Source organism: Callithrix jacchus, chromosome 8 (genome assembly GCF_049354715.1).
Source record: "Callithrix jacchus isolate 240 chromosome 8, calJac240_pri, whole genome shotgun sequence".
NCBI classification, from domain to species: domain Eukaryota; kingdom Metazoa; phylum Chordata; class Mammalia; order Primates; family Cebidae; genus Callithrix; species Callithrix jacchus.
Genome location: NC_133509.1, coordinates 137,254,708 through 137,279,761, shown reverse-complemented (window position 1 = coordinate 137,279,761; position 25,054 = coordinate 137,254,708). Strand labels below are relative to the sequence as shown.

The 25,054-nt window shown below is 44.4% G+C and overlaps 1 protein-coding gene across 5 annotated transcripts in view; it reads right to left on the bottom strand.

Annotated features, from left to right (window-relative positions):
- TECPR2 (tectonin beta-propeller repeat containing 2) overlaps positions 1–25,054 on the bottom strand; it is a 129,992-nt gene that overhangs the window by 103,533 nt on the left and 1,405 nt on the right. For 4 of the 5 annotated variants that reach the window (XM_002754294.7, XM_035261565.3, XM_078335793.1 and 1 more), the window contains exon 2: positions 14,625–14,915. In XM_002754294.7, the coding sequence (XP_002754340.2) occupies positions 14,625–14,843 (219 nt within the window). In that variant the 5' untranslated portion in view covers positions 14,844–14,915. The remainder of the gene's footprint in view (positions 1–14,624; positions 14,916–25,054) is intronic. The other variant, XM_035261567.3, reaches the window with a different exon arrangement.

The window sequence follows — 25,054 nt, the reverse complement described above, 5'->3', positions numbered from 1 at the left end:
TATCTACTAAAAATACAAAAAAATTACCCGGGTGTGGTGGCATGCACCTGCAATCTCACTTACTAGGGAGGCTAATGCAGGAGAATCACTTGAACCCAGGAGGTGGAGGTTGCAGTGAGCCAGGATGATGCCACTGCACTCCAGCCTGGGTGACAAAGTGAGACTCCGTCTCAAAAAAACAAACAACAACAACAAAAAAAACAAAAATGTTGGCTTCTCAGTAAGAAATGAAAAGAGAAGACAATGAAAAGTGGTATCTTCAGAGATAACAGCTAAACATCTTCCAACATTCATGAAAGACGTATATCCTTGGAAGCTCGACCTTTTCAAAAGACAAGGGTGCTGCTTTCAGGAGGTCTCAGAGTCTAGGAAAAGGAGCAAGACTCATCAATAACACAAGAGCAAACACTATTGGCATTGACACCCATGTACAGACAGGTAATGAGGAGGATGTGACCAACCCTGCCAAGTGCACAGAGGGGAGGGCAGGAAAGGCGCTTAGGGTGCCAGCTGGTCCAACATGAAGTACCTCATTTTATGCTATCCTCCTTGCTTTCATTTTTAAAATAACGATTATATATACATGACTACATAGAACATGTACAGCTTCAAGAGTTATTTAAAAATGAGCACCCATGGAACCCTCATCTAGCTTGGGAAGGGGACCATTAACAGCACCTCTGGAGCTCTTGTGTGCCTCTCCCTGACTGCATACTAGACCTCACCAAAACCACTCTCCTAACATCGAGATGAATTATTCTCTTGCTCTTATTCATAGCTTTACACATGCATGTGTATCTTCAAAAACCATAGTTTTAGGCCTGGCAAGTGGCCCATGTCTGTAATCCCAGCACTTTGGGAGGCCGAGGTGGGCAGATCACTTGAGATCAGGCGTTCAAGACCACCAGCCTGACCAACATGGTAAAACTCCTGTCTCTACTAAAAATACAAAAAATTGGCTGGGTGTGGTGGTGCACACTTGTAATCCCAGCTATTTGGGAGGCTAAGGCAGGAGAATCTCTTGAACCCAGAGGCAAAGGCTCCAGTGAGCTGAGATTACACCACTGCATTCCAGCCTGGGCAACAAAGCGAGGATCTGTCTCAAAAAACAAAAAACAAACCCATAGTTTTACTTAACACACAGATGCACAGTGGAGTATTAGCACACGGAGAATCTGGCCCTCTACCTTCCTGACCCAGACACTCGATCTTTAGCGTGGTGCTGATGATCAGCCCAGAGAGGTTGTCTCATGATCATATAATGTACAAGAAATTGAAGTTGAAGCTGAAAAGCCAATTTGGTATTTTATGTAATAAATAATAAATAAATTTGAAGTAACGCTCATACAAATCAGATGCTAAGATAGGAACGATATATACATTCTTCCCCTGATATACGTGGGCGGCAACTTTTAGTCCAAAAGTTGCTTGGCACGCATTTCTGATCAAACCACTGTAAGTGTTAAATCTCAGGAAGGGCTCCACAGAATGAGTCATTCAGATACTAATATCCACCCAGAGCCAGCCACACCAGCAGATCACAGCTCTCAAAAGCTCTCTCTCCCACTAAACAGGCAATTTGGCCCAATTTCCAGTTTTCCTAACTTACATACCATATAGTCCACTTTCTCCCTTCTGCCACATTCTCTTCTTTTTTGATCTGGGGACAATTCAGTCTTATTCTAGCCCGGGAGCCATTCTCTCTCTTTAAGACAATGTTGCCCGTTTCTGATCTCAACCATCGTGTTTAACTCTCCTTTCTCTTTATTCCCAACTTCCCGGGGGGCACTTACTGCCACCCTCATTGTAGCAACATAACTTCCTCGGACAGAAATCCAGCAATCAAAAGGTTTAAGGAAAAAAAAAGGCTTTTGATTTTAAAGGTATCAGTTTTCCGGACAAACTCCTCACCATGACAATAGCAATCTGCTAACCTTTTTAGGCTCCTTGGTAGGCTGTTTGCCTTTAATTCTCCTTTTTTTTTTTCTTGCTCAGGGGAAGTGACAAATGAGTCAAGTTTTTATTCTTTTGTTCTTTTTTTTTTTTAGACAGAAAAAAGGAGTGAAAGAGACGAAGAAAGAGGAAGAAAAAGAGGGAGAGAAAATGGGAATGTAGCTTTATTCTAAAAATGGGTATTAATAATGGCCGATCGATATTTTGTGTATTTAAGGTGGAGAATGTATATTTTGTGTATTTAAAATGGAGAGCTCTATAAATATTTATTGAGTTTACTTGTTCCGGATCTGAGTTCAAGTCCTGGATTTCCTTATTAATTTTCTGTCTCATTGAGTCTAAATCTCTTTATGAGTCTTATGTATCTGGGTGTTAGGATCGTTAGCTCTTATTGTAGCATTGATCCTTTTACCACTATATTTTTGTTGCTTTGAAATCTATTTTATCAGATGCTAGAATTGCACAAAGACTTAAAACACAAAGGGATGGAGAAAGATTTACCAACCAAATGGAGAGCAAAAATAAATAAATAAATAAAAAGCAGGAGTTGCAATTCTTGCATCTGATAAAATAGATTTCAAGGCTGTTTGCCTTTTATACATAAGACAAAACTACACTGGGAAAAAGTGCTCTCTGTGAGCAGGTTCATGGGAACTGTGAAGTCTGACAAAGCTTTCTTTATGAGCTTGTTTAGTAGGTCAAAGCTTAACCTTCGGCGGAAACCACCAGCATACCAAAGAACTAACCGATCTGAAATATTTTGAAATATCTCAGAAGACCAGATATGAATTCATTCAATTCTTAATTAAGAATCGTTTCACTATTTTCCTGCTTTTACTAACGAAGAATGACTGTTTCATGTTTGAGTACTAATACAACTTTTTAACGATCAGAAGTTAAACAAAGACATCTGCTTTTCTGGAATAATTCTCTCAACTCCATAGAACAAAACGAAGTAGGGAATATCCACTGGAGTTGAAGGGAGAAGCCTATAGCTTGGGACTCTACCGTAAGAGAAGATATAAAGGGGAAAGAGACAAGGCAAATACCCTGTGAAGGAAACAATTACACTGTCAGCAGAATCTCAGCAGTCAAGAGATAGTGGCCTTAACACTTTAAAGTGCTCAGACAAAATAACCATATGAAGTGAGGCACAGATCCTGTTTCATTTTTCTCCCTATTTATATCCAACTGTCCTGCACCATTTATTGAAAAAGACTTTGTTGTATCACCTTTGCAATTACTCAAGTAACCACACACACGTGGGTCTTCTAACTTCTCTAATCTGTTCCGATGATCTGCGTTTCTTTTCTTACACTAATACCACACTGCCTTAATTACTGAAGTTTTATGTCTTCTTTCCCAAGAGCAACTTCTCACATTTGCTTCCTCTTTCCCACTAGTATGACTATGCCACCCATTATAATTTCATAAACATTTTAAATCAGTTTATCTTATTTTTTATTTACTTATTTATTGAGATGGAGACTTGCTCTATCACCCAGGCTGGAGTGCAAAGTCATAATCCTGGCTCACTGCAACCTCCACCTCCTGCATTCAAACGATTCTCCTGCCTCAGCCTCCTAAGTAGTTGGAATTACTGGTGTGTGCCACCATGCCCAGCTAATTTTTTAAATTTTTATTATTTATTTATTTTTTTGAGATGGAGTTTCACTCTTGTCACCCAGGCTGGAGTGCAATGGGGCGATCTCAGCTCACTGCAACCTCCACCTCCCAGGTTCAAGCAATTCTCCTGCCTCAGCCTCCTGAGTAGCTGGGACTACAGGCATGTGCCACCGTGCTGGTCAATTTTTATATTTTTAGTAGAGATGGGGTTGCACCATATCAGTCTCAAACTCCTGACCTCAAGTGATCCACCCACCTCGGCCTTCCAAAGTGCTGGGATTACAGGCATGAGTCACCACACCTGGACAGCTTGTTTTTTAAAATTAACATTTAAAAAAACCTATTGGAAAAAAGTTGAACTTAGGTAAATTTAGGAGAATGGACATCTAATAAAATTTTTTTTTCACTAAGAGTCACTGTTAAAACATTTGAAAGTTAATTTTCCAACAACCAATGAATCCATTACCATCCAGTGAAGCCCTATGTATGGTAATATTACCAACAAACCAGAACACAGACATCACAGGTTCCTAATCGCTGGGCCTAAGAGTTACTCCCATAGGGAGAGACAGTGGAAGGCACTGGGCAAATGCACCTTGGCTGCTATGGTGAGACAAAAACTCATTTCTGCACTTTAAAAATATATCTATAGAGTAAAAGTCAATGAAACATTCGGAACATTCCAAAGCATGACTTTCTGAATGCAAAATATCCAGGACACGTTTCAGGCTCCCGGCCTTTCCCTTCCACCTTCTTGGAATACAGACATGTCAGCATGACGTGCTGGTCCCACTCTGTAGGTCTTTGTTCAACTGTCACCTTCTCAGTCAGACCTTCCTTGGAATTCTATTTAAAACTGCAACCACCTGGCTGGGCCCGGTGGCTTGCACCTGTAACCCCCGCACTTTGGGAGGCCGAGGCAGGTGGATCACCCGAAGTCAAGAGTTCAAGACCAGTTTGGCCAACATGGCAAAACCCTGTCTTTACTACAAATACAAAAATTATCCGGGTGTGGTGGCACATGCCTGTAATCCCGGCTACTTGGGAGGCTGAGGCAGGAGAATCGCTTGAACTTGGGAGGCGGAGGTTGCAATGAGCCGAGATCGAGCCACTGCCCTCCAGCCTGGTAACACAGTGAGATTCCATCTCAAAAAAACAAAAACTGCAACCACCCTACTTGGCACTCCTTGTCCCCTTCTCTGGTTTATTTTACCCTTGGCACCTCCCATCATCTTGTTTATTTGTTTATTTGTCTGGTAAACTTCTCTTATTTTTCTGCTTCTCCCTGTTAGACTGTAAGCACCGAAAGGGAAAGACTGCATACTATGTTCTTTACCAAAGCTCCAGGACCTAAAATGGGACAGGCACATACTGAGCACTCGATAAATACTTGCTGAATGAATTCACAGAAGAGCTGCAGAAACGCCAACTAATACAGCATTTCACCACCAGGTATCACGCTGTGGTTTGTGCAAAGACAGCTCTGAAGGCAAATCCATGAAATCTCATTAGCTTGTTGAATGCTAAGGAAAAGAGATCATATGTTTAACTTCAAAACAGAAAATTAGAAACTCTGGTCAAGTAGTCTTTTTGGTCTATGCTTACACATGTCAGACCCACATGTTTAACACATTTCTAACATTTTTGTACTTGTTATTAGCTCCTTATAACATTTTCTCAGTGCTTTTGGCACTAGGTAGGAAGAATCTGTGTTTCCATCTGCCCTCTCCCACTAACTTCTGTAGAAAAAATGGTTTCCAAAGCGCTATTTTTGAAAACACATGCAAGGATATATTTATCACATAAAAGGTCTGCTTTCCTCTTTAGGAAACATAACTTCATTTAAAAACATAATCTTTCAATCATGCCATACATGGATGTGAATGTAAACTTTTTATTTATCTTCCTATAAAATCTCAGATTTTCCCTAAACTAGCTAATGCATCTTTAACTTTTCACGTGGACGCTCCAAAGAGACCATGAATCCATATTCTATTATCCTTGAAATCCACAGACTGTGTGGAGGGCCTGCCTGCTCTCACAGGAAGTAAGCACAATGGTTAGGCAATCAGAGACATGTGCCTTAAAGCCGGAATCTTACAACTTCTTCATCTATAAAACGTGGGGATCATACCAAATGATTCTAAGACCCAGCCAGCTCTCATGACAAAAACAACAACGACATAAATATTTAATTCACCTCTGGCATTAAACAACTAACTGGGAGTCAAAGCCCAAAACAAATCTTAGTGTTGTTGTGTTTATGTGTGTAATATGTACCAAAAATTTCTAGTCATTCCACAGTGAAGTTAAAAAAAATACATAATTCCCTTTCACTCTTCCTCCCTCAGCCCATCCCATTCTCAGTCCCTACCTAAAGTAATCACTGTGAAAATGCCTTCAGATCTTTTCCTATGTGTTTACCTACAGATATGCAACTTTGTTTCCAAACTCTAATCTTTTAACTCTAAATTCTACATTCTTACCCAAAGTAAAATTTTATTTATTTTTGAGATGTAGTCTTGCTCTGTCACCCAGGCTGGAGTGCAGTGGCATGATCTGACTCACTGGAATCTCCGCCTCCTGGGTTCAAGTGATTCTCCAGCCTTAGCCTCCCGAGTAGCTGGAACTATAGGTATGCATCACATCCTGCTAATTTTTCTATTTTTATTAGAGATGGGATTTTGCCATATTGCTCAGACTGGTCTTGAACTCCTGAGCTCAAAATGATCTGCCTGCCTCGGCTTACCAAACTGCTGGTATTACAGGCGTGAGCCACTGTGCCTGGACAAGAAATTTTATTTTATACTTCCCCTGTGATTCTCCACAATTATAAGTTTTATATTCTATATACAATGGGTGCTCAAAAAAATGCTGTTGATACTCAGAGATACCAAGTGTGGATTTTGGCCTAAGTAAAATATATTTTTTTCCAAATGTTAATATTTTAGGTTTTAAAATTTTTTATGGGTACACAGTAGGCATATGTATTTATGGGGTGAAATACATTTTCTAAAGGTCTTCCAGTAAAGGATAACCAGCTAAATTTTTTGTTTTTGAGACAGAGTCTAGTGCTGTCACCCAGGCAGGAGTGCAATGGTGTGATCTTGGCTCACTGCAATCTCTGCCTCCTGGGTTCACGAGATTCTCCTGCCTCAGCCTCCTGAGTAGCTGGGATTACAGGCACACACCACCATGCCTGGCTAATTTTTTTACTTTTTAGCAGAGACAGGGTTTCACTATGTTGCCCAGAGTGGTCTCAAATTCCTGACCTTGTGATCCACCCGCCTCGGTCTTTTCTCCTTTTTTGAGGTAGGGTCTCACTTTGTTGCCGAGGTTAGAGTGCAGCAGCTCAGTCTTGACTCACTACAGTCTTGACCTCCTGGACTCAAGTGATTCTCCCACCTCAGCCTCCTGAGTAGCTGGGACTACAGGCACATGCCATCACACCTGGATAATTTTTGTATTCTTTTGTAGAGACCAGGGTCTCGCTGTATTGCCAAGGCTTAGTGTCGAACTCCTGAGCTCACGTTATCTGCCCACCTTGGGCTCCCAAAGTGCTGGGATTACAAGTGTGCACCACCGTGCCTGGAGCAGCTAAAATCTTTACATGGGATTCTCCCAGAGTCCCCTTCTACGCTGCTGGATACAGTAATTTGTACCGGCTTATCCCAAATTCTTATAGACCCTATGGATGCTGTTCTACCATGTCACATTCCTTCAAAGCACATGGGACTCATCGTATCTACTGTGGTTTGTACTTGCCAAAATTTATGTTGAAGTTTGATCCCCAAAGTGGCAGTGCTGGGAGGTGGGTCCTAGTGAGAGGTGTTTGGACCATGAATAGATCCCCGGTAGATCCCTTATGAATAGATTAATACCCTCCCTTGTGGGTGAATGATTGTTCACTCTCCAAGGACTGGATTAGTTTCCAAGACAGCAGGTTGTTAAAAAGAGTCTGGCTTCCTTGAGCAAGGATGTCACACAAATTTGTGAAGCACTCCATATTAAAAAAAAAAAAAAGAGCTGGATGCAGTGGTTCATGCCTGTCATCTTACACTTTGGGAGGCTGAGGCAGGTGGATCACCTGAGGTTGGGAGTTTCAGACCAGCCTGGCCAGCATGGTGAAACCCTATCTCTACTAAAAATACAAAAATTTGCCAGATATGATCGTGCATGCCTGTAATCCCAGTGACTTGGGAGGCTGAGGCAGGAGAATTGCTGAAACCCAGGAGGCAGAGGTTGCAGTGAGACAAGATTGCACCATTGCACTCCAGCCAGGGCAACAGGAGTGAAACTCCAACTAAAAAAACAAGGAAAGAAAGGAAAAACAAGTCTGGTCTCAGTCTTGCTTCCTCTCTTGTCATGTGATCTCTTGACACACACCCGGTCCCCTTCCAATTCCCACCATGAGTGGAAGCAGTATGAGGTCCCCACCAGATGCAGCTGCCTAATCTTGGACTTTCCAGCTACAGAATTGTGGGCCAAATAAATCTCTTTTAAAAACACACACACACACACAGCTACCAGTTTCAGGCGTTCTGTTATAGGAACACGGAACAAAGGTAATGTGATAAACAGAAAAGTAATCGTCGGTTAAACTGCGAAAACAGCCAGCAGGGATCATTTGCAGTTTCACTCCGGGGAGCAATGAACTTCTTTTACTTTAGTACTATGTTTTTTTAGTTTGGCAACTGAAAATATTTTAATAGTTATACAGTTCTTTTAAAAGACAATACAGGGCCAGGCACGGTGGCTCATGTTTGTAATCCCAGCACTTTGGGAGGCCGAGGCAGGTGGACCACTTGAGGTGAGGAGTTCGAATCCAGCCTGGCCAACATGGTGAAACCCTGTCTCTACTAAAAATAAAAAAATTGGCCGGGTGTGGTGGCGGGTGCCTGTAATTCCAGCTATTCAGGAGGCTGAAGCAGAAGAATCACCTGAACCCAGGAGATGGAGATTGTAGTGAGCTGAGATCGTGCCACTGCACTCCAGCCTGGGCGACAGAATGAGACTCCGTCTCAAAAAAAAAAAAAAGACTACAATGGTGATCAATGAGACACACGTGCTTTATAAAAGAAAACAGGCTTGGAGTCCAAATTCCACTAAAGCATATAAACCTCACTGCCAGAGATTACTTAATAGTGAATTGAAACCCAAGGAGCTAGCAAAACTACTCTGCAGGGTTGGAAGTCAGAACAGTTACCTTGGGGAGGGGTAATGACTGGGAAGTAGCACAAGAGAATCTTCTGGGCTGCTGGAAATGTTCTGTATCTTGAACTGTGTGATTACACAGGTACACACATATAAATTCATCACACTGTACAATAAGATTTGTGTACTTTATGTAAATTATATTTAAATTAAAAAGCAAAGGCCAGGCGCGGTGGCTCACCAGGTCAAGAGATCGAGACCATCCTGGCCAACGTGGTGAAACCCCGTCTCTACTAAAAATTACAAAAAATTAGCTGGGCACAGTGGCTAATTACAGGCGCGCGCCTGTAATCCCAGCTACTCAGGAGGCTGAGGCAGGAGAATTGCCTGAACCCAGGAGGCGGAGGTTGCGGTGAGCGGAGATTGCGCCATTGCACTCCAGCCTGGGTAACAAGAGCGAAACTCCGTCTCAAAAAAAAAAAAAAGCAAAAAACAAAACAAAGTAAATCACAAGGCCCTGGAAAGCCTATTCTAGTCTAAATTTGCTGAGATATATTTTCTAACTCAGGATATGATCTATACTGATGAATATTCCACATGCACTTGTAAAGAATGTATATTCAGATGGTGTTGGGCAGAGTGTTCCATAAATGTAAATTAGACCAAACTGGTTGATGGTGTTGTTCAGTTCTTCTATATCCTGTTGATTTTCTGTCTACTATTACTGAGAGAGGAATACTGAAATCTACACATATAACTGCAGAATTGTCAGTTTTTGCTTCTTGTATTGAGTAAAGCTCTTGCTAAGGGATATATACATGTAGGATGGCTGTGTCTTCTTTGTGAACTAACCTGTTATCATTATGTAATGTCTTTCTTTAACTTTGGTTCTCTCTTTGCGCAGAAGAAAACTTTGATATTAATGTAGCCACTCTAACTTCCTTTTTCTTTTTCTTTTTTTTTTTTTGAGATGGAGTTTCACTCTTGTTGCCCAGGCTGGAGTGCAATGGAGTGATTTTGGCTCACTGCAACCTCTGCCTCCCAAGTTCAAGCAATTCTCCTGCTTCAGCCTCCTCAGTAGCTAAGATTACAGGTGCCTGCTACCATGTCTGGCTAATTTTTGTATTTTTAGTAGAGTAGGTGTTTCGCCATGTTGGCCAGGCTGGTCTTGAACACCTAAGTTAGGTGACCCATCTGCCTCGGCCTCCCAGGGTTGGGATTCCAGGCGTGAGCCACCACACCAACTTTCTACTGATTAGTGTTTACATGGCGAATCTTCTTCCATCTTTTTACTCTCAGCCTACCTATATCATTATATTTGAATTGAATTTCTTATAGACAACATACAGCTGGTTCATCATTTTATACCCATGCTGACAACTTCTGTCTTTTAATTGACACATTTAGATCATTTGCATTTAACGTAACTATTGGTATATTTGGATTTAGGTCTATCATTTTATTTGTTTTCTGTCTGTTCTTTCCATTTTTCCTTCTTGTTTCCCCTTTCCTACTCTCCTGTTAGCTGTTTCAACATTTTTTTGAAATGTCATTTTGATATATCTACCTCATTGTATAGTGGTTGCTCTAGGGATTGCAATACATATATATGTATTTTTTCAAAATCTACTTAGCATCAACATTGTACCTCTTCAAGAAAAATGTACAAAGGCATAGAGAATCTCACTCTCCCTTATGTTATACTTGTCTCAGATACTACTACATCTACATATGTTAAAACGTGATCAGTTATCATTCTTGTTTTCAACTGTCAAATGTATTTTAAAGAATTCAATAGGGGAAAAAAATCACCTATTGCATTTATTACCCAGGTATTTACTCTTCTTCATTCCTGATGTACAAAGCTCCCTTCTGTCTGAAGAACTTCATTTAGCAGTGACTTCAGAGCAGGTCGGCTGGCAATGAACCCTCTTAGTTTTCCTTCGTCTGAAAATACTTTGATTTCGCCTTCTTTCTTGATAGGTATTTTCAGTGAGTAAGTAATATCTGGGTTGACAATTCTCTCAGCACTTTCTTTGATTTTATTTCATTTTTCAGATGAGACTCACTCTGTCGCCCAGGCTGGAGTGCAGTGGCATGATATGAGGTCACTGCAGCCTCCGCCTCCTGGGTTCAAGTGATTCTCATGCCTCAGCCCTCTGAGTAGCTGGGATTACAGGCATGAGTCACTACGTCCAGCTAATTTTTGTATTTTTAGTAGGAATGAGAGTCTCACCATGTTGGTCAGGGGGGTCTCAAACCCCTGATCTCAGGTGATTCACCTGCCTGGGCTACCCAAAGTGCTGGAATTACAGGTGTGAGCCACGGTGCCCGGCTCTCAGCACTTTAAAAATATGTACTACTATTGGCCAGGCATGGTGCCTCACACTTGTAATCCCAGCACTTTGGGACGTCGAGGCAGATGGATCATCTGAGGTCAGGAGTTCGAGACCAGCCTGGAAAAACATGATGAGACCTCATCTCTACTAAAAATACAAAAATTAGCCGAGCATGGTGGTGGGTGTCTGTAATCCCAGCTACTCAGGAGGCTGAAGCAGGAGAATCGTTTGAACCGGGAAGTTGAGGTTGCAGTTAGCCGAGATCGCACCATTGCATTCTGGCCTGAGCAACAAGAGCAAAATTCCATCTCAAAAAAAAAAAAATGCTACTTTTGTCCCACCTCCCTGGTTTCTGACATGGTTCGGCTGTGTCCTCACCCAAATCTCATCTTGATTTACAGTTCCCATAATCCCCATCTGTTGTGGGAGGGATCATGTGGAGATAACTGGATCATGGGGGTGGTTTTATAAGGGGCTTCCTCCTTCGCTGGGCACTCATTCTCTCTCCTGCAGTCCTGTGAAGAGGTACCTTCCACCATAACTGTAAGTTTCCTGAGGCCTCCTCAACCACACGGAACTGTGAGTCAATTAAACCTCTTTCCTTTATAAATTACATAGTCTTGGGTATTTCTTCATAGCAGCATGAGAACGGGCTAATACAGTTTCTGATGAGAAATCCACAGTCATTCAAATCATTGTTCCTCTACTGGTAATACGTCATCTTCCTCTGGCTACGTTTAAGACTTTTATCTTTAGCAGTTTGACTATGATGCCTTTGTGCATGGATTTCTTGGATTTATCCTGTTGGGGTTCACTGCTGGATTCACAAGTCTTTCTTATAAGTGTTTGAAGTATGTGAGCGATTTCAGACATATTAAACTCGTAAGTACAGTTAGAAAGATTATGTAACAGTTTTAAATGTTGGGGAATTAGATCAGTCAAATCCATGAGCTCAAAGAAAAGGAACAGCAGTAGTTCTAATTTTTATACAGAAAATATTAATACACGTGCACAGGTGGTGGCTCACGCCTGTAACTGCAGCACTTTGGGAGGCCGAGGCAGGCAGATCAACTGACATCAGGAGTTCGAGACGAGCCTGGCCAATATAACACCATCTCTACTAAAAATACAAAAATTAGGCTGGGTTCAGTGGCTCACGCCTGTTATCCCAGCACTTTGGGAGGCCGAGGCAGGTGGATCACCTGAGGTCAGGAGTTCAAGACCAGCCTGGCCAACATAGTAAAACCCCATCTCTACTAAAAATATAAAAATTAGCCAACCTGGTGGCATGTACCTATAGTCCCAGCTACTTGGTAGGCTGAGGCAGAATTGCTTAAACCCAGGAGACAGAAGTTGCAGAGCCAAGATAGCACCAGTACACTCCAGCCTAGGAGTCAGAGTGAGACTCTGTCTCAAAAAAAAAAAATACACACACACACACACACACACACAAACATGAGCTGGGTGTGGTAATGGGCGCCTGTAATCCCAGCTGTTCCGGAGGCTGAGGCAGGAGAATTGCTTGAACCTGGGAGTCGGAGGTTGCAGTGAGCCGAGATCGCGCTATTGCACTCCAGCCTGGGCAAAAAGAGTGAAACTCTGTCTCAAAAAAAAAAAAATTAATACAGACCCAAGAGACAGTCTGCTCAAATTCACACAGTGGTGCTGCCATTTACTACCTGTCAATCTCAGGCAAGTCACCTACCCTCACTTCACCAGCTACCTCCTTAGTAAATGAGGAATATAATGTTAACCTCTGCCTCAGAGAGTTTTTGTGAGGATAAAATGAGTTAATAATTTAAAAAAAATCTTTTTAATAAGAACAATGTCTGACACATAGAAAGGGCTATATGTGTACCAACCATTTTTATTATTTTAAAATGAGCACAGAGGCTTAAGTTAGTTAAGTTTTAAATTAAAATGTTAATATATTGAATATTGATTAAAACACAAGTATTTGTAAACATTTCTCTTAGGTACAAAAGCTGTATCTTGGTCCGTAAAAGCCCCCTAACAACAGACAGAATAGAGTCCCGTGTGGTGGAAGCCACAACTCAGTCAACTTTGAGTCTCTTACAAAAGTGATGTACTCGGTAAACTACAGATACTGACTAAATGGGTAAACTGCATTACAGTTTACCAACAGTTGGTGCCAGACACAACACGGTCAAATGCCATCTCCACCAATATCTACACACAGAAGTGCCTGAGTCCACAGCACTGCAGCAAGAGATTGGTCAGGATCCCAATGCTACAGAAGAGATCTTATCTAAGAGGCGCATATTCTGGCAATTAGCCAATATTCATATAAATCCTTTCTTCATAATAATTTCAGAGAAGAACCAGAGATTATTCAAATCAGTCAAGGTACTGTGAAAAACAGGTATAGACTTGCTATTGTAAACACTTAGGGAAAAAAATCTGCTTTTGTTTTTTTTTGAAACATAGTCTCACTCTGTCACCCAGGCTGGAGTGCAGTGGTGTGAACTCAGCTCACTGCAAACTCCGCCTACTGGGTTCAAGCCATTTCTTCTGCCTGGGACTACAGGCACACACCACCATGTGCAGCTAATTTTTTGTATTTTTAGTAGAGACAAGGTTTCACCATGTTGGCCAGGCTGATGTTGAACTCCTGACCTTGTGATCCACCCGCCTTGGGCTCCCAAAATGCTGGGACTACAGACATGAGCCATTGTGCCTAGCCAATATCTACTTTCAGAGTGTTCTAGGAAGTGTTAAACACTAAAATGTTCTCTATTTTTTTTTTTTTTTTTTTTTTGAGACAGTCTTGTTCTGTCACCCAGGCAGGAGTGCAGTGGTGCAATTTTGGCTCACTGCAACCTCCACCTCCCAGGTTCAACCAATTCTCCTGTCTCAGCCTCCCAAGTACCTGGGACTACAGGTGCACGCCACCATACCTGGTTAATTTTTGTATTTTTAGTAGAGACAGGGTTTCACCATACTGGTCAGGCTAGACTCAAAACTCTTGACCCCAGGTGATGTTCTCTTTTAAAGTGGTATTAGGCCAGGTGTGGTGGCTTAGGCCTATAATTCCAGCACTTTAGGAGGCCAAGGCAGGAGGACTGCTTGAGCTCAGGAGTTCAAGACCAGCCTGGGCAACATGGCAAGACCATGTCTCTACAAACAAAACAAAACAAAAATTGCTGGATGTGGCGGTGCCTGCCTATGACCCTGGCTACCTGGGAAGTTGAAGCAGAAGGATCACTTGAGCCCAGGAGTTTGAGACTAAAATGAGCTGTGATTGTCCTACTGCACTCTAGGCTAGACAACAAAGCAAGACTGTCTCAAATAAATAAACAAATACATAAATAAAGTGATATTAGATTTTTGGAGGCAGGAAAAAGTTAAAAACACCAATGTTTTTAGTTAAATTCCACTTCAGTTAAAGATGGTTTTAAAGTATTGCTTGGGTGAGGTACTGAGGTCATATTCTGGCAAATCAGAAGTAAATTATCTCATCCTAGAACACAAGCATGTCAACCATCCGCTGTGTCTCATGGCTACTCAGGAGTAAAGCAAAGCAAGGCTCACCTCAAAGCTGTACTTCCTCATCTGGTTGAGGTGCCGGCAGTACAGGTAGAGCATGCCAGTGCTGCTGCCCACCGCGATGTAGTCACCGTTGGTGTCGAGGGCCGTGAGGTAGACCACGATGGAACGGAAACCCTTCTGGATCTTCGTCGGAATGGCATTGAGAAGATAGTACAACGGGCAGAACTCTCTGAATGTAACAGGCTCAGATAGCGATGCCATGGCCAAGGTTCCCACAGATGATCTTCAGGCAGGAAAAGGAATGTTTATTTGTCATCTAGGGAAACCTGGGGGCTACAGAACAAAGCATTACAATCTTTTCAATGCCTAGTCATAAAAAGACGTATGTTTAACAAACAAAAGTTCCCTAAACAGGGAACTTTTAGGCAGGTGCTAAAGTAAACAGGTGTCATGAAGATTGCTTTTGAGCACTTTAACTCAAAATGCACTTCAGTATGTTCTGACCTCTATGATTTATGTTGGAGGAGAGGAAAGAATACAAAAAGCAGTTCTTACTCCCAAGTAGCTTCTGATCTAGACAGGGAGGCAGTCAGTGAAAAGACACAAAACCGCAAGTAATGAGGTGATAATTTGTGGGTCTCCATGAGAAGAGAGAGAGATCAGTGTGGATTAGAGCGAGTGTAGACCTGGCTTCACTGAACACATCCTGAACTGTGAAGCCCACCAGGTTGGACAGGCTATGGAAAAGAGAAACAGGAAAGACACTCAGTAGGAGAACAATGAACCAATCTCAGCTGCTGTGTTAATGAGATGGTACAGAACAAGCCCCTGCCTGGCTGGACAGCCTCCTCAGCGCTCAGAGTCCATCCACACAGCACCTCACTCTGTTCCACATGGAGACCCAACCCTTTGCACTTTGGCTTCAAAGCTTCGCTTACTGAAGATATACAGCCCTTCCATGCATGCCATCTTTCACAAAGTGCTCATTCACTCATTTAATCCTGACCCTACCTTATAAGGCAGGTAGCGTCATCCCCAGCTTTTAGAAGCCACTGAGGGCCAGAGGGTCATGAGACTCACTCAAGACCAAACAGCAGAGACTTGACTCTAGGTCTTTTCCCTCCAAGTCCTGGGCTCTTGTCAATATCACAGTCACAGCTCTAACAGGCAGGCTGCAACAGTTCAGGTAGATGCTCTGTACCTGATGACAGCTGGAAGGATACTGTAGCTCTCCATGTTCTGTAGAGACTTCTAAGCTCCCCTCATAGAAACTTCTTGCATCATGGATGTATGGTCTCTTTGAAATGCGGGTTTCTATTTCTACATAGTGGACTGACCAACTTCCAATCCCTCCTCTGATCAAATTCACGCAGTTCGTTCTCACCCAGCGGCCCTTACGTTGGCTGTTCCCTCCACCTGGAATGTTCTTTCTCTGCTGAGCTTTTCTTCCTTCTCACTATGCAGGTCTCTATTCAACTGTGCCCTCTTTCATGAGGCCATACTTGACTGTTCCTCCCTTTGCTGAGTTCTCTCTCTGTCACCTCCTCATTGTTCTTTCTCTACACAGCCCCTTTCTTCATTTTTTTTGGAGACAGAGTGTCATTCTGGGACCCAGGCTGGAGAGAAGTGGCAAGATCATGGCTCACTGAAACCTCAAACTCCTGAGCTCAAGTGAACCTCCTGCCTCCACCTCCCACATAGCTGGCGTACAGGCAGATGCCACCATGCCTGGCTAACTTTTAAATTTTTTGTAGAGATGGGGTCTCGCTATGTCGCCCAGGCTGGTCTCAGTCATGGCTCACTACAGCCTTAAGCTCCTGGGCTCCAAGGATCCTGTCTCAGCCTCCCAAAGTGCTTAGATTACAGGCACGAGCCACCATGCCCAGCCTATCCACACATCCCTTCTTTTCTCTGACTGGGTATCTGCCTGCCTGCCACTCCGCCACACACACACTGGTCTGTAAGGCCCATAATAGCAGAGCCCATATGTGCCTCACTCGCCCCTCTTCCCCCTGCACTGAGAAAAGGCCTAGACACATCAGAGGCTTTCAGCAAGTATTTGTTGAATAAGTGAATGAATCATGAAATAGGAAAATGTAGCCTGGAAACATTGGCTTAAGCCTATAATTCTAGTGCTTTGGGAGGCCAAGGTGGGAGAACTGCTTGAGACGAACCTGAGCAACACAGCAAGACTTTACAAAAAATATTTTTATTTTTTTTTTGCCTTTACAAAAAATATTTTTAAAAATTAGTCAGGCACGGTGCTGCATGCCTGTAGTCCTAGCTCTTCATGAGGCTGAGGTGGGAGCATCACGTTTTTAAAATAAATATTTCATTTTATAAAACAGAAAGGGTTTCATTATGTTACCTAGGCTAGTCTCCAACTCTTGGGCTCAAGTGATCCTTCCTCCTCGGCTTCCCAAATTGCCGGAATGACAGGTGTGAGCCACCACGCCCAGCCTTGCTGGGATTACAGGTGTGAACCACCACATCTGACCTCAAAAATTTGTTAATATAGAAAAGTACAAAGAGGGCTGGGTGCAGTGGGTCACAACTGTAATCCCAGCACTTTGGGAGGCCAAGGTGGTGGATCACTTGCGGCCAGAAATTTGAGACAAGTCTGGGAAACATAGCAAAATCCTGATTCTACAAAAAATATAAAAATTAGCCAGGTGTGGTGGTGCACAGGGAATTGCCTGTGCCCAGGAGACCAAGGCTGTAGTGAGCTGACTACATCACTGTACTTCAGCCTGGGTGACAGAGTGAGACCCTGTCTCAAAATAAAAGGACAAAGAAATAAAGAAAAGTCACAATCTCATCACACTGAGATATACATATATAAACACAGATGCACACAAAGACTTTTTCACTTAATAAACCATGAGTATTTTCCATGTCATTGAATAGTCCCCTAGAATGAGATTTTTAGTAACTATACAGAAAAACTCCAGAAGACACAATGAATACTCATTTATTTTTAAATGCACTGCCAAACTGCCTTGAGGAATGTTCATATCAATTTATGCCTCACACATGTTTTTCTCAAGGACATCTAGAGGCCAGTAAGCCATGGCCTCCAGATGAGTCAGGAAAGCCACCTCTGGGGGCCAGGCACCCAGGAAGGTGCCAGCAGCCACAAGAGAATCCACACTATTTCCCTATCTGGGGGCCTCTGGCACCAGGCTAGCCTAGGCTAGCATGTCCTTCACCCGCCATTCAGATAGGAAGAGCAGGCTGAGGCCATCTCCAGCAAAACTGTCCTCCTGACAGAAGGAGCATCCAGGGACAGGCTGAGGAAGAGCGCTGTCTCACTGTCCTGTGCTAGGTTTGGGAAAAACAATGTAGACTCAACCATCGATTCTGCTAAGACTTTCTGCTCCTCCCCCTTAACCAATTTTCACCCAAGTCCATGTTCCACCCAACCCCACCCCTGGGTCTCAGACCAACAGCCACAGAACTGACTCTCTTTCCACCAAGGGAGAACTGCACAATGAGAGGCTAAAGATACCAAAGGGAAAAGATCTGGGTCCGAATCCCCATGCTCCAAAGACTACCCGCGGCACCCTGCAGAAACGACTTAACCTCCCTAGATCTCCGAAGACTACCCGCGGCACCCTGCAGAAACCACTTAACCTCCCTAGATCTCCGAAGACTACCCGGCACCCTGCAGAAACCACTTAACCTCCCTAGATCTCCGAAGACTACCCGGCACCCTGCAGAAACCACTTAACCTCCCTAGATCTCCGAAGACTACCCGGCACCCTGCAGAAACGACTTAACCTCCCTAGATCTCCGAAGACTACCCGGCACCCTGCAGAAACCACTTAACCTCCCTAGACCTCCGAAGACTACCCGGCACCCTGCAGAAACGACTTAACCTCCCTAGATCTCCGAAGACTACCCGGCACCCTGCAGAAACCACTTAACCTCCCTAGACCTCCGAAGACTACCCGGCACCCTGCAGAAACGACTTAACCTCCCTAGATCTCCGAAGACTACCCGGCACCCTGCAGAAACGACTTAACCTCCCTAGACCTCCGAAGACTACCCGGCACCCTGCAGAAACGACTTAACCTCCCTAGACCTCCGAAGACTACCCGGCACCCTGCAGAAACCACTTAACCTCCCTAGACCTCCGAAGACTACCCGGCACCCTGCAGAAACGACTTAACCTCCCTAGATCTCCGAAGACTACCCGGCACCCTGCAGAAACGACTTAACCTCCCTAGACCTCCGAAGACTACCCGGCACCCTGCAGAAACCACTTAACCTCCCTAGACCTCCGAAGACTACCCGGCACCCTGCAGAAACCACTTAACCTCCCTAGACCTCCGAAGACTACCCGGCACCCTGCAGAAACGACTTAACCTCCCTAGATCTCCGAAGACTACCCGGCACCCTGCAGAAACCACTTAACCTCCCTAGACCTCCGAAGACTACCCGGCACCCTGCAGAAACCACTTAACCTCCCTAGACCTCCGAAGACTACCCGGCACCCTGCAGAAACCACTTAACCTCCCTAGACCTCCGAAGACTACCCGCGGCACCCTGCAGAAACCACTTAACCTCTCTAGATCTCCATTTACCATCCGAAACAGGATTAGTGAAACTTACATCTTGGCTATAAACAGAGTGAATGAACAATGTCTAAAACACTTGTCTGTGTATCTTGTATCTTCTACCAGCTGCTTGGGGCATGCTGTCCAAGCCAGAAAAGAGGCATCATCCCCAATCCCTCCTCCTCTCTTCTCCATGTCCCTGATTCTCCATTCAATACATCTCCCACACCCCCCAATGTCTCATCCCTAGCTCGAGCCACCACTCTGTCTCACCTGCAGCCCATCCTGGTGCCCAGCTCATCTGCCTGTCTCTTACTCCCCCTCATCCACGTGGCAAACAGAAGGATTCTCCTGATGTGCAAAGCTGATGTCACCACTCCCTTGCTCAACACTCAGCATTGGCCCCATCCTCCTCCTGCTAAAGCCCAGGTGTCGCTGGCTTACCAGAACCTTGGTGACTGGACTCTGCCACCGCAGGATCTCTCACTCGTCCTCCAGCCACTGAACTGCTTCTAGTTACAACAGGCCTGGCCTCTCGCATCCTGGCCTTCACACCTACTCCCTATCTCTGGAAGCCACTTTTGTATCTGCTTTATCTGATGAGCTCTCCTAGGAAGCAAGGGGAAGTACTAAGCTCTTCACCAATAAATGTTGGCTAACATACTTCCTCCTTTAAAAATCTTATTCCCGGCCAGATGCAGTGGCTCACATCTCAGCACTTTGGGAGGCCAAGGTGGGTGAAACACCTGAGATCAGGAGTTCAAGACCAGCATGACCAACATGGTGAAACCCCGCCTCTACTAAAATACAAAAATTAGTCGGATGTGGTGACAGGCACTTGTAGTCCCAGCTACTCAGGAGGCTGAGGCAGGAGAATTGCTTGAACCCAGGAGGCCAAGGTTGCAGTGAACCAAGATCGAGCGATTGCACTCCAGCCTGGGCAACAAGAGCGAAACTCTGTCTCAAAAAAAAAAAAAAAAAAAAAAGTTATTCCTCAGCCAGGCACGGTGGCTCACATCTATAATCCCAGCACTTTGGGAAGCTGAGATGGGCAGATCACTTGAGCCCCGGGGCTTTGACACCAGCTTGGGAAACATGACAAAACCCTGTCTCTACAAAAAATACAAAATATTAGCCAGGTGTGGTGCTGTGAGCCTGTAGTCCCAGCTACTTGGGAGTCTAAGGCATGAGAATCAATTGATCCCAGAGGTGCGAGCCTGTAGTCCCAGCTACTTGGGAGTCTAAGGCATGAGAATCAATTGATCCCAGAGGATCGACTGAGTCTGGAGGATCCATTGAGCCTGGGAGATCGAGGCTGCAGTGAGCCGTGATGGAGTACTCCAGCCTGGGCGACAAAGCAAGATCCCATCTTCAATCAATCAATCAATAAAAAAAATTTTTAATAAAAATATTAGGCCAGGCACAGTGGCTCACGCCTGGAATCCCAGCACTATGGGAGGCCGAGACAGATGGATCATGAGGTCAGGAGTTCAAGACCAGCCTGGCCAAAATGGTGAAACACTGTCTCTACTAAAAACACAAAAATTAGCCAGGCATGGTGGCAGGCACCTATGATCCCAGCTACTCAGGAGGCTGAGGCAGGAGAATCACTTGAACTCGGAAACTGGAGGTTGCAGTGAGCTGAGATCACGCTATTGCACTCCAGAGCAAGACTCCGTCTCAAAAACATTATAATAAATAAAAAAGGCTGGGCGCGGTGGCTCACGCCTGTAATCCCAGCACTTTGGGAGGCCGAGGCAGGTGGATCATGAGGTCAAGAGATCGAGACCATCCTGGTCAACATGGTGAAACCCCGTCTCTACTAAATATACAAAAAATTAGCTGGGCATGGTGGCACGTGCCTGTAATCCCATCTACTCAGGAGGCTGAGGCAAGAGAATTGCCTGAACCCAGGAGGCGGAGGTTGCGGTGAGCCGAGATCGCACCATTGCACTCCAGCCTGGGTAACAAGAGCAAAACTCCATCTCAAAAAATAAATAAATAAATAAATAAAAATATTTTTCCTTAAGTAGCTTTGTCAAATGATGACATTTAGCTTTCAAGAATCCATCTACTTGATTTGATGCTATCCACTGACATAAGGACAGCTCCTAGGCTCTACACAGGAAGGGCTTTGGGACTGCAGTCTAGCTCAAAGGGAGTCAAGGAATTTGCCTTAAAAGTGCATTTGCAAGGCCGGGCACGGTGGCTCAAGCCTGTAATCCCAGCACTTTGGGAGGCCGAGGCAGGCGGATCACGAGGTCAAGAGATTGAGACCATCCTGGTCAACATGGTGAAACCCCATCTCTACTAAAAATACAAAAAAATTAGCTGGGCATGGTGGCGCGTGCCTGTAATCCCAGCTACTCAGGAGGCTGAGGCAGAATTGCCTGAACCCAGGAGGTGGAGGTTGTGGTGAGCTGAGATCGCGCCATTGCACTCCAGCCTGGGTAACAAGAGCGAAACTCCGTCTCAAAAAAAAAAAAGTGCATTTGCAGAGCATGTGCACTCTCTGACTCAGATAATATGTTTATTTGTGGCGGCTTAGGAAGTCTTAGTGGGTATTACAAAAGGTCGGAATCTCTGACCATCTCCTTGGTACACTCAGTGATAATCCTACCAAAAGCAACTTCAAAACTCAGGGAGGGAGCGCTGGGCTCCCCTTGCCAGTCTCCAGCAGGTATTAGAAACTGTCACAACTGTGCAGCAGGTAACAGCACAATCACATTGTGAATCAAAAGTGTTGCTCAAGCTGAAATCCTAGTATTCACCCTCAGTTCCTCTGTTTCCCTCACCCGTACAACAATCTCTCGACTCAGTCCATCAGCCCTGTCTCCAAGCCTCCCTCAAGCCTGGTGCCTCTTCACACCTCTGCGGCCATGCCACAGTAGAAGCTGTCACGTCCCTCACCTGCACTGCTGCCATGGTCTTCCAGGCCTGCCCCGAGAAGCCAGGCTCATTCGCAGCCATTAGAATGAGCTCTTTGATTCACTGAAATGAAAATCGCTTGTGCTCCACAGGGCACCATCAAGAAAGTGAAAAGCATCTAATCCATACCACCGCCTAAAACTAAAAAAAAAAAAGACAACCCACAAAATGGAAGAAAATGGCTGCTGATCTTTTATCTGATAAGAGATTTTATCCAGAATATATAAAGAATTCTTAAAACTCAATAATAAAGAGACAACTTTAAAAGCTGGGTGCAGTGGCACATGGCTGTATTCCCAGCTACTTGAGAGGCTGGGGTGGGAAGATTGCTTGAACCCAGGAATTTGAGACCAGCCTGAGAACACAGTAAGACCTCATCTCAAAACAACCAGGAAAGACAGTTTTGCAATGGGCAAAGATTAAGAAACATTTCTCTAAAGAAGACACGCAAGTGGCCAATAAAACCTGGTGCCGTGGCTCACACCTGTAATCCCAGCACTTTGGGAGGCCGAGATAGGTGGATCACCCGAGTCAGGAGTTCAGGACCAGCCTGGCCAATATGGTGAAACCCTACCTCTACAAAAAATACAAAAATTAGCTGGGCATGATGGCACACCTCTATAATCCCAGCTACTTGGGAGGCTGAGGGAATGAGAATCACTTGAACCCGGAGGTGGAGGTTTTAGTGAGCCGAGATCACGCCTGGGCAACAGAGCAAGAGTTTGTCTCAAAAAAAAGGCCAATAAGCACACGAAAAGATGCTCAGCATCCTTAGTCACCAGGGAAATGCAAATTGAAACCACAAGGAGATACCACTTCACACCCACTAGGATGGCTACTAAAAAAAACACAGAACAGTGTTAGCAAGGATGTGGAGAAAACTGTACACATTGCTGGTGAAAAATAAGATAGTGCAGCCACCGTGGAAAACAGCGGCAATTCTTCAGAAGGTTAAACATACAGTTACTGTACGACCCCAAAATTCTATGCCTAGGTTTATACCCAACAGAAACAAAAACATGTCCACAAAGGATGCGTAAACAAACATTCATAATATTACCCCTCATAACAGCCAGAATGTAAAAGCATAATGTTCTCAAGATTCCTCCATGTTGTCAATCGGTACTTCATTCCTCATTCCTTTTTTTTTCCTTGAGATGGAGTCTTGCTCTGTCGCCAGGCTGGAGTGCAATGGTACGATCTCAGCTCACTGCAACCTCCACCTCCCGGGTTCAAGCGATTCTCCTGCCTCAGCCTCCTGAGTAGCTGGGGTTACAGGCATGGGCCACCACAGCCAGCTAATTTTTGTATTTTTAGCAGAGACGGGGCTTCGCCACGTTGGTCAGGATGGTCGTAATCTCCCGACCTCGTGATCCACCCTCCTCAGCCTCCCAAAGTGCTGGGATTACAGGCGTGAGCCAACGTTTACTGCTGAACAGGTTTCCATTGTGTGGACAGGCCACATTTTGTTTGTCCACCCATCAGCTTTCCATCACAGTCCCTGCACACACCATGACCTGTATGTCTCTGCAAAGCAAAGTCCCTTTCCACTCTTCCCCATTCCCGCATATGTACACTGTAAGAACTAGTCCTCCTCCACCAGGAAGTCTTCAGAGATACTTGGTTGGTTCTTCTCCACTTTCACAGAACTCCGTGAGGGCGGTTATCACACAGCACCATTATTATCTGTTTTCTCTGTCCTTCGATGGACTCCTTCTCTTCTTTGCTTATCTTCTTTTAGTCTATATACTTTGCAGTACTCCAAAAGACCGATAAAGAATATGGTACAATCAATGCTCAATACATGTTTGTTGAATGAATCTCTCTCTCAAAACACTGTGCTAGATTCACCCAAGTCTGACAGTCCTAAATACAACATAGTGGCAAAAATCCAGTGCACTCTTACGTCCAGGTCCAAAGAATACGTTCATTTTAAACTGAACACACATTTTGGAAAGCAGCTTGCGGCCGGGCATGGTGGCTCATGCCTGTAATCCAAGCACTTTGGAGGTCAAGGCGGGCGGATCATCTGAGGTTCAAGACCAGCCTGACCAACATGGTGAAACCCCGTCTTAAAAAACAAAAGGCAGCTTGTTTCTACCTTAGCAATTCACAAAGCCATCAACTCTCCCTCCTAATTTCACTGAGCTCTCTGTATATGGCTGAATCTAGAAATCTCTTCATGATTGACACCAAAGCTTTTCATTATAACCCTTTCCTGATCTATTCCTCATCTTCCAAGTTCAATCAACTGCCTCTGCCTGATGCCTGTTTCCTGCCTTTTCTTCCCACTAAGTTCCAGTAGCCATTTCATTCAACTCATAGAGAGGCTAATATGAAATGAGATCCTCCCCAAACTTAAATGTAACTTTTTTTTTTTTTTGAGATGGAGTCTTGCTTCGTCTCCCAGGCTGGAGCGTACTGGCACGATCTCGCCTCACTGCAACCTCCACCTCCCAGGTTCAAGCGATTCTCCTGCCTCAGCCTCCTGAGTAGCTGAGATTACAGGCACCCACCACCACGTCCAGCTAATTTTTTATATTTTTAGTGGAGATGGGGTTTCACTATGTTGGCCAAGCTGATCTAGAACTCCTGGCCTCATGATCCGTCTGCCTCACCCTCCCAAAGTGCTGGGATTACAGGCGCGAGCCACTGCGCCAGGCCTAAGTGTAACTTGTATTTAAAAAAACTGGGAAAAAATTCCAGTAGATGCCAGTCTTCTATTGAAAAAGATAATGTGGCTATAAAATAACTTACACCTAATAAAAGCCACTTACTAGTCACTCCTTCAGAAGAGGGCTATCCTTACTCCATCTTCCCCACCACTGGTTTTCCAAGTCAGTTCTGAAAATACAAGTTCTGTGTCCCCTACTTCTGCATTTAGTTCTCCCTTTGAAAGCTCAAAGGACAGACCATGATCTCCCTGAGGCAGTGATCAGGTCTGTGTGGTTCACCACGGCTCCCCTAGAGCCAGCCTGCCTGGCA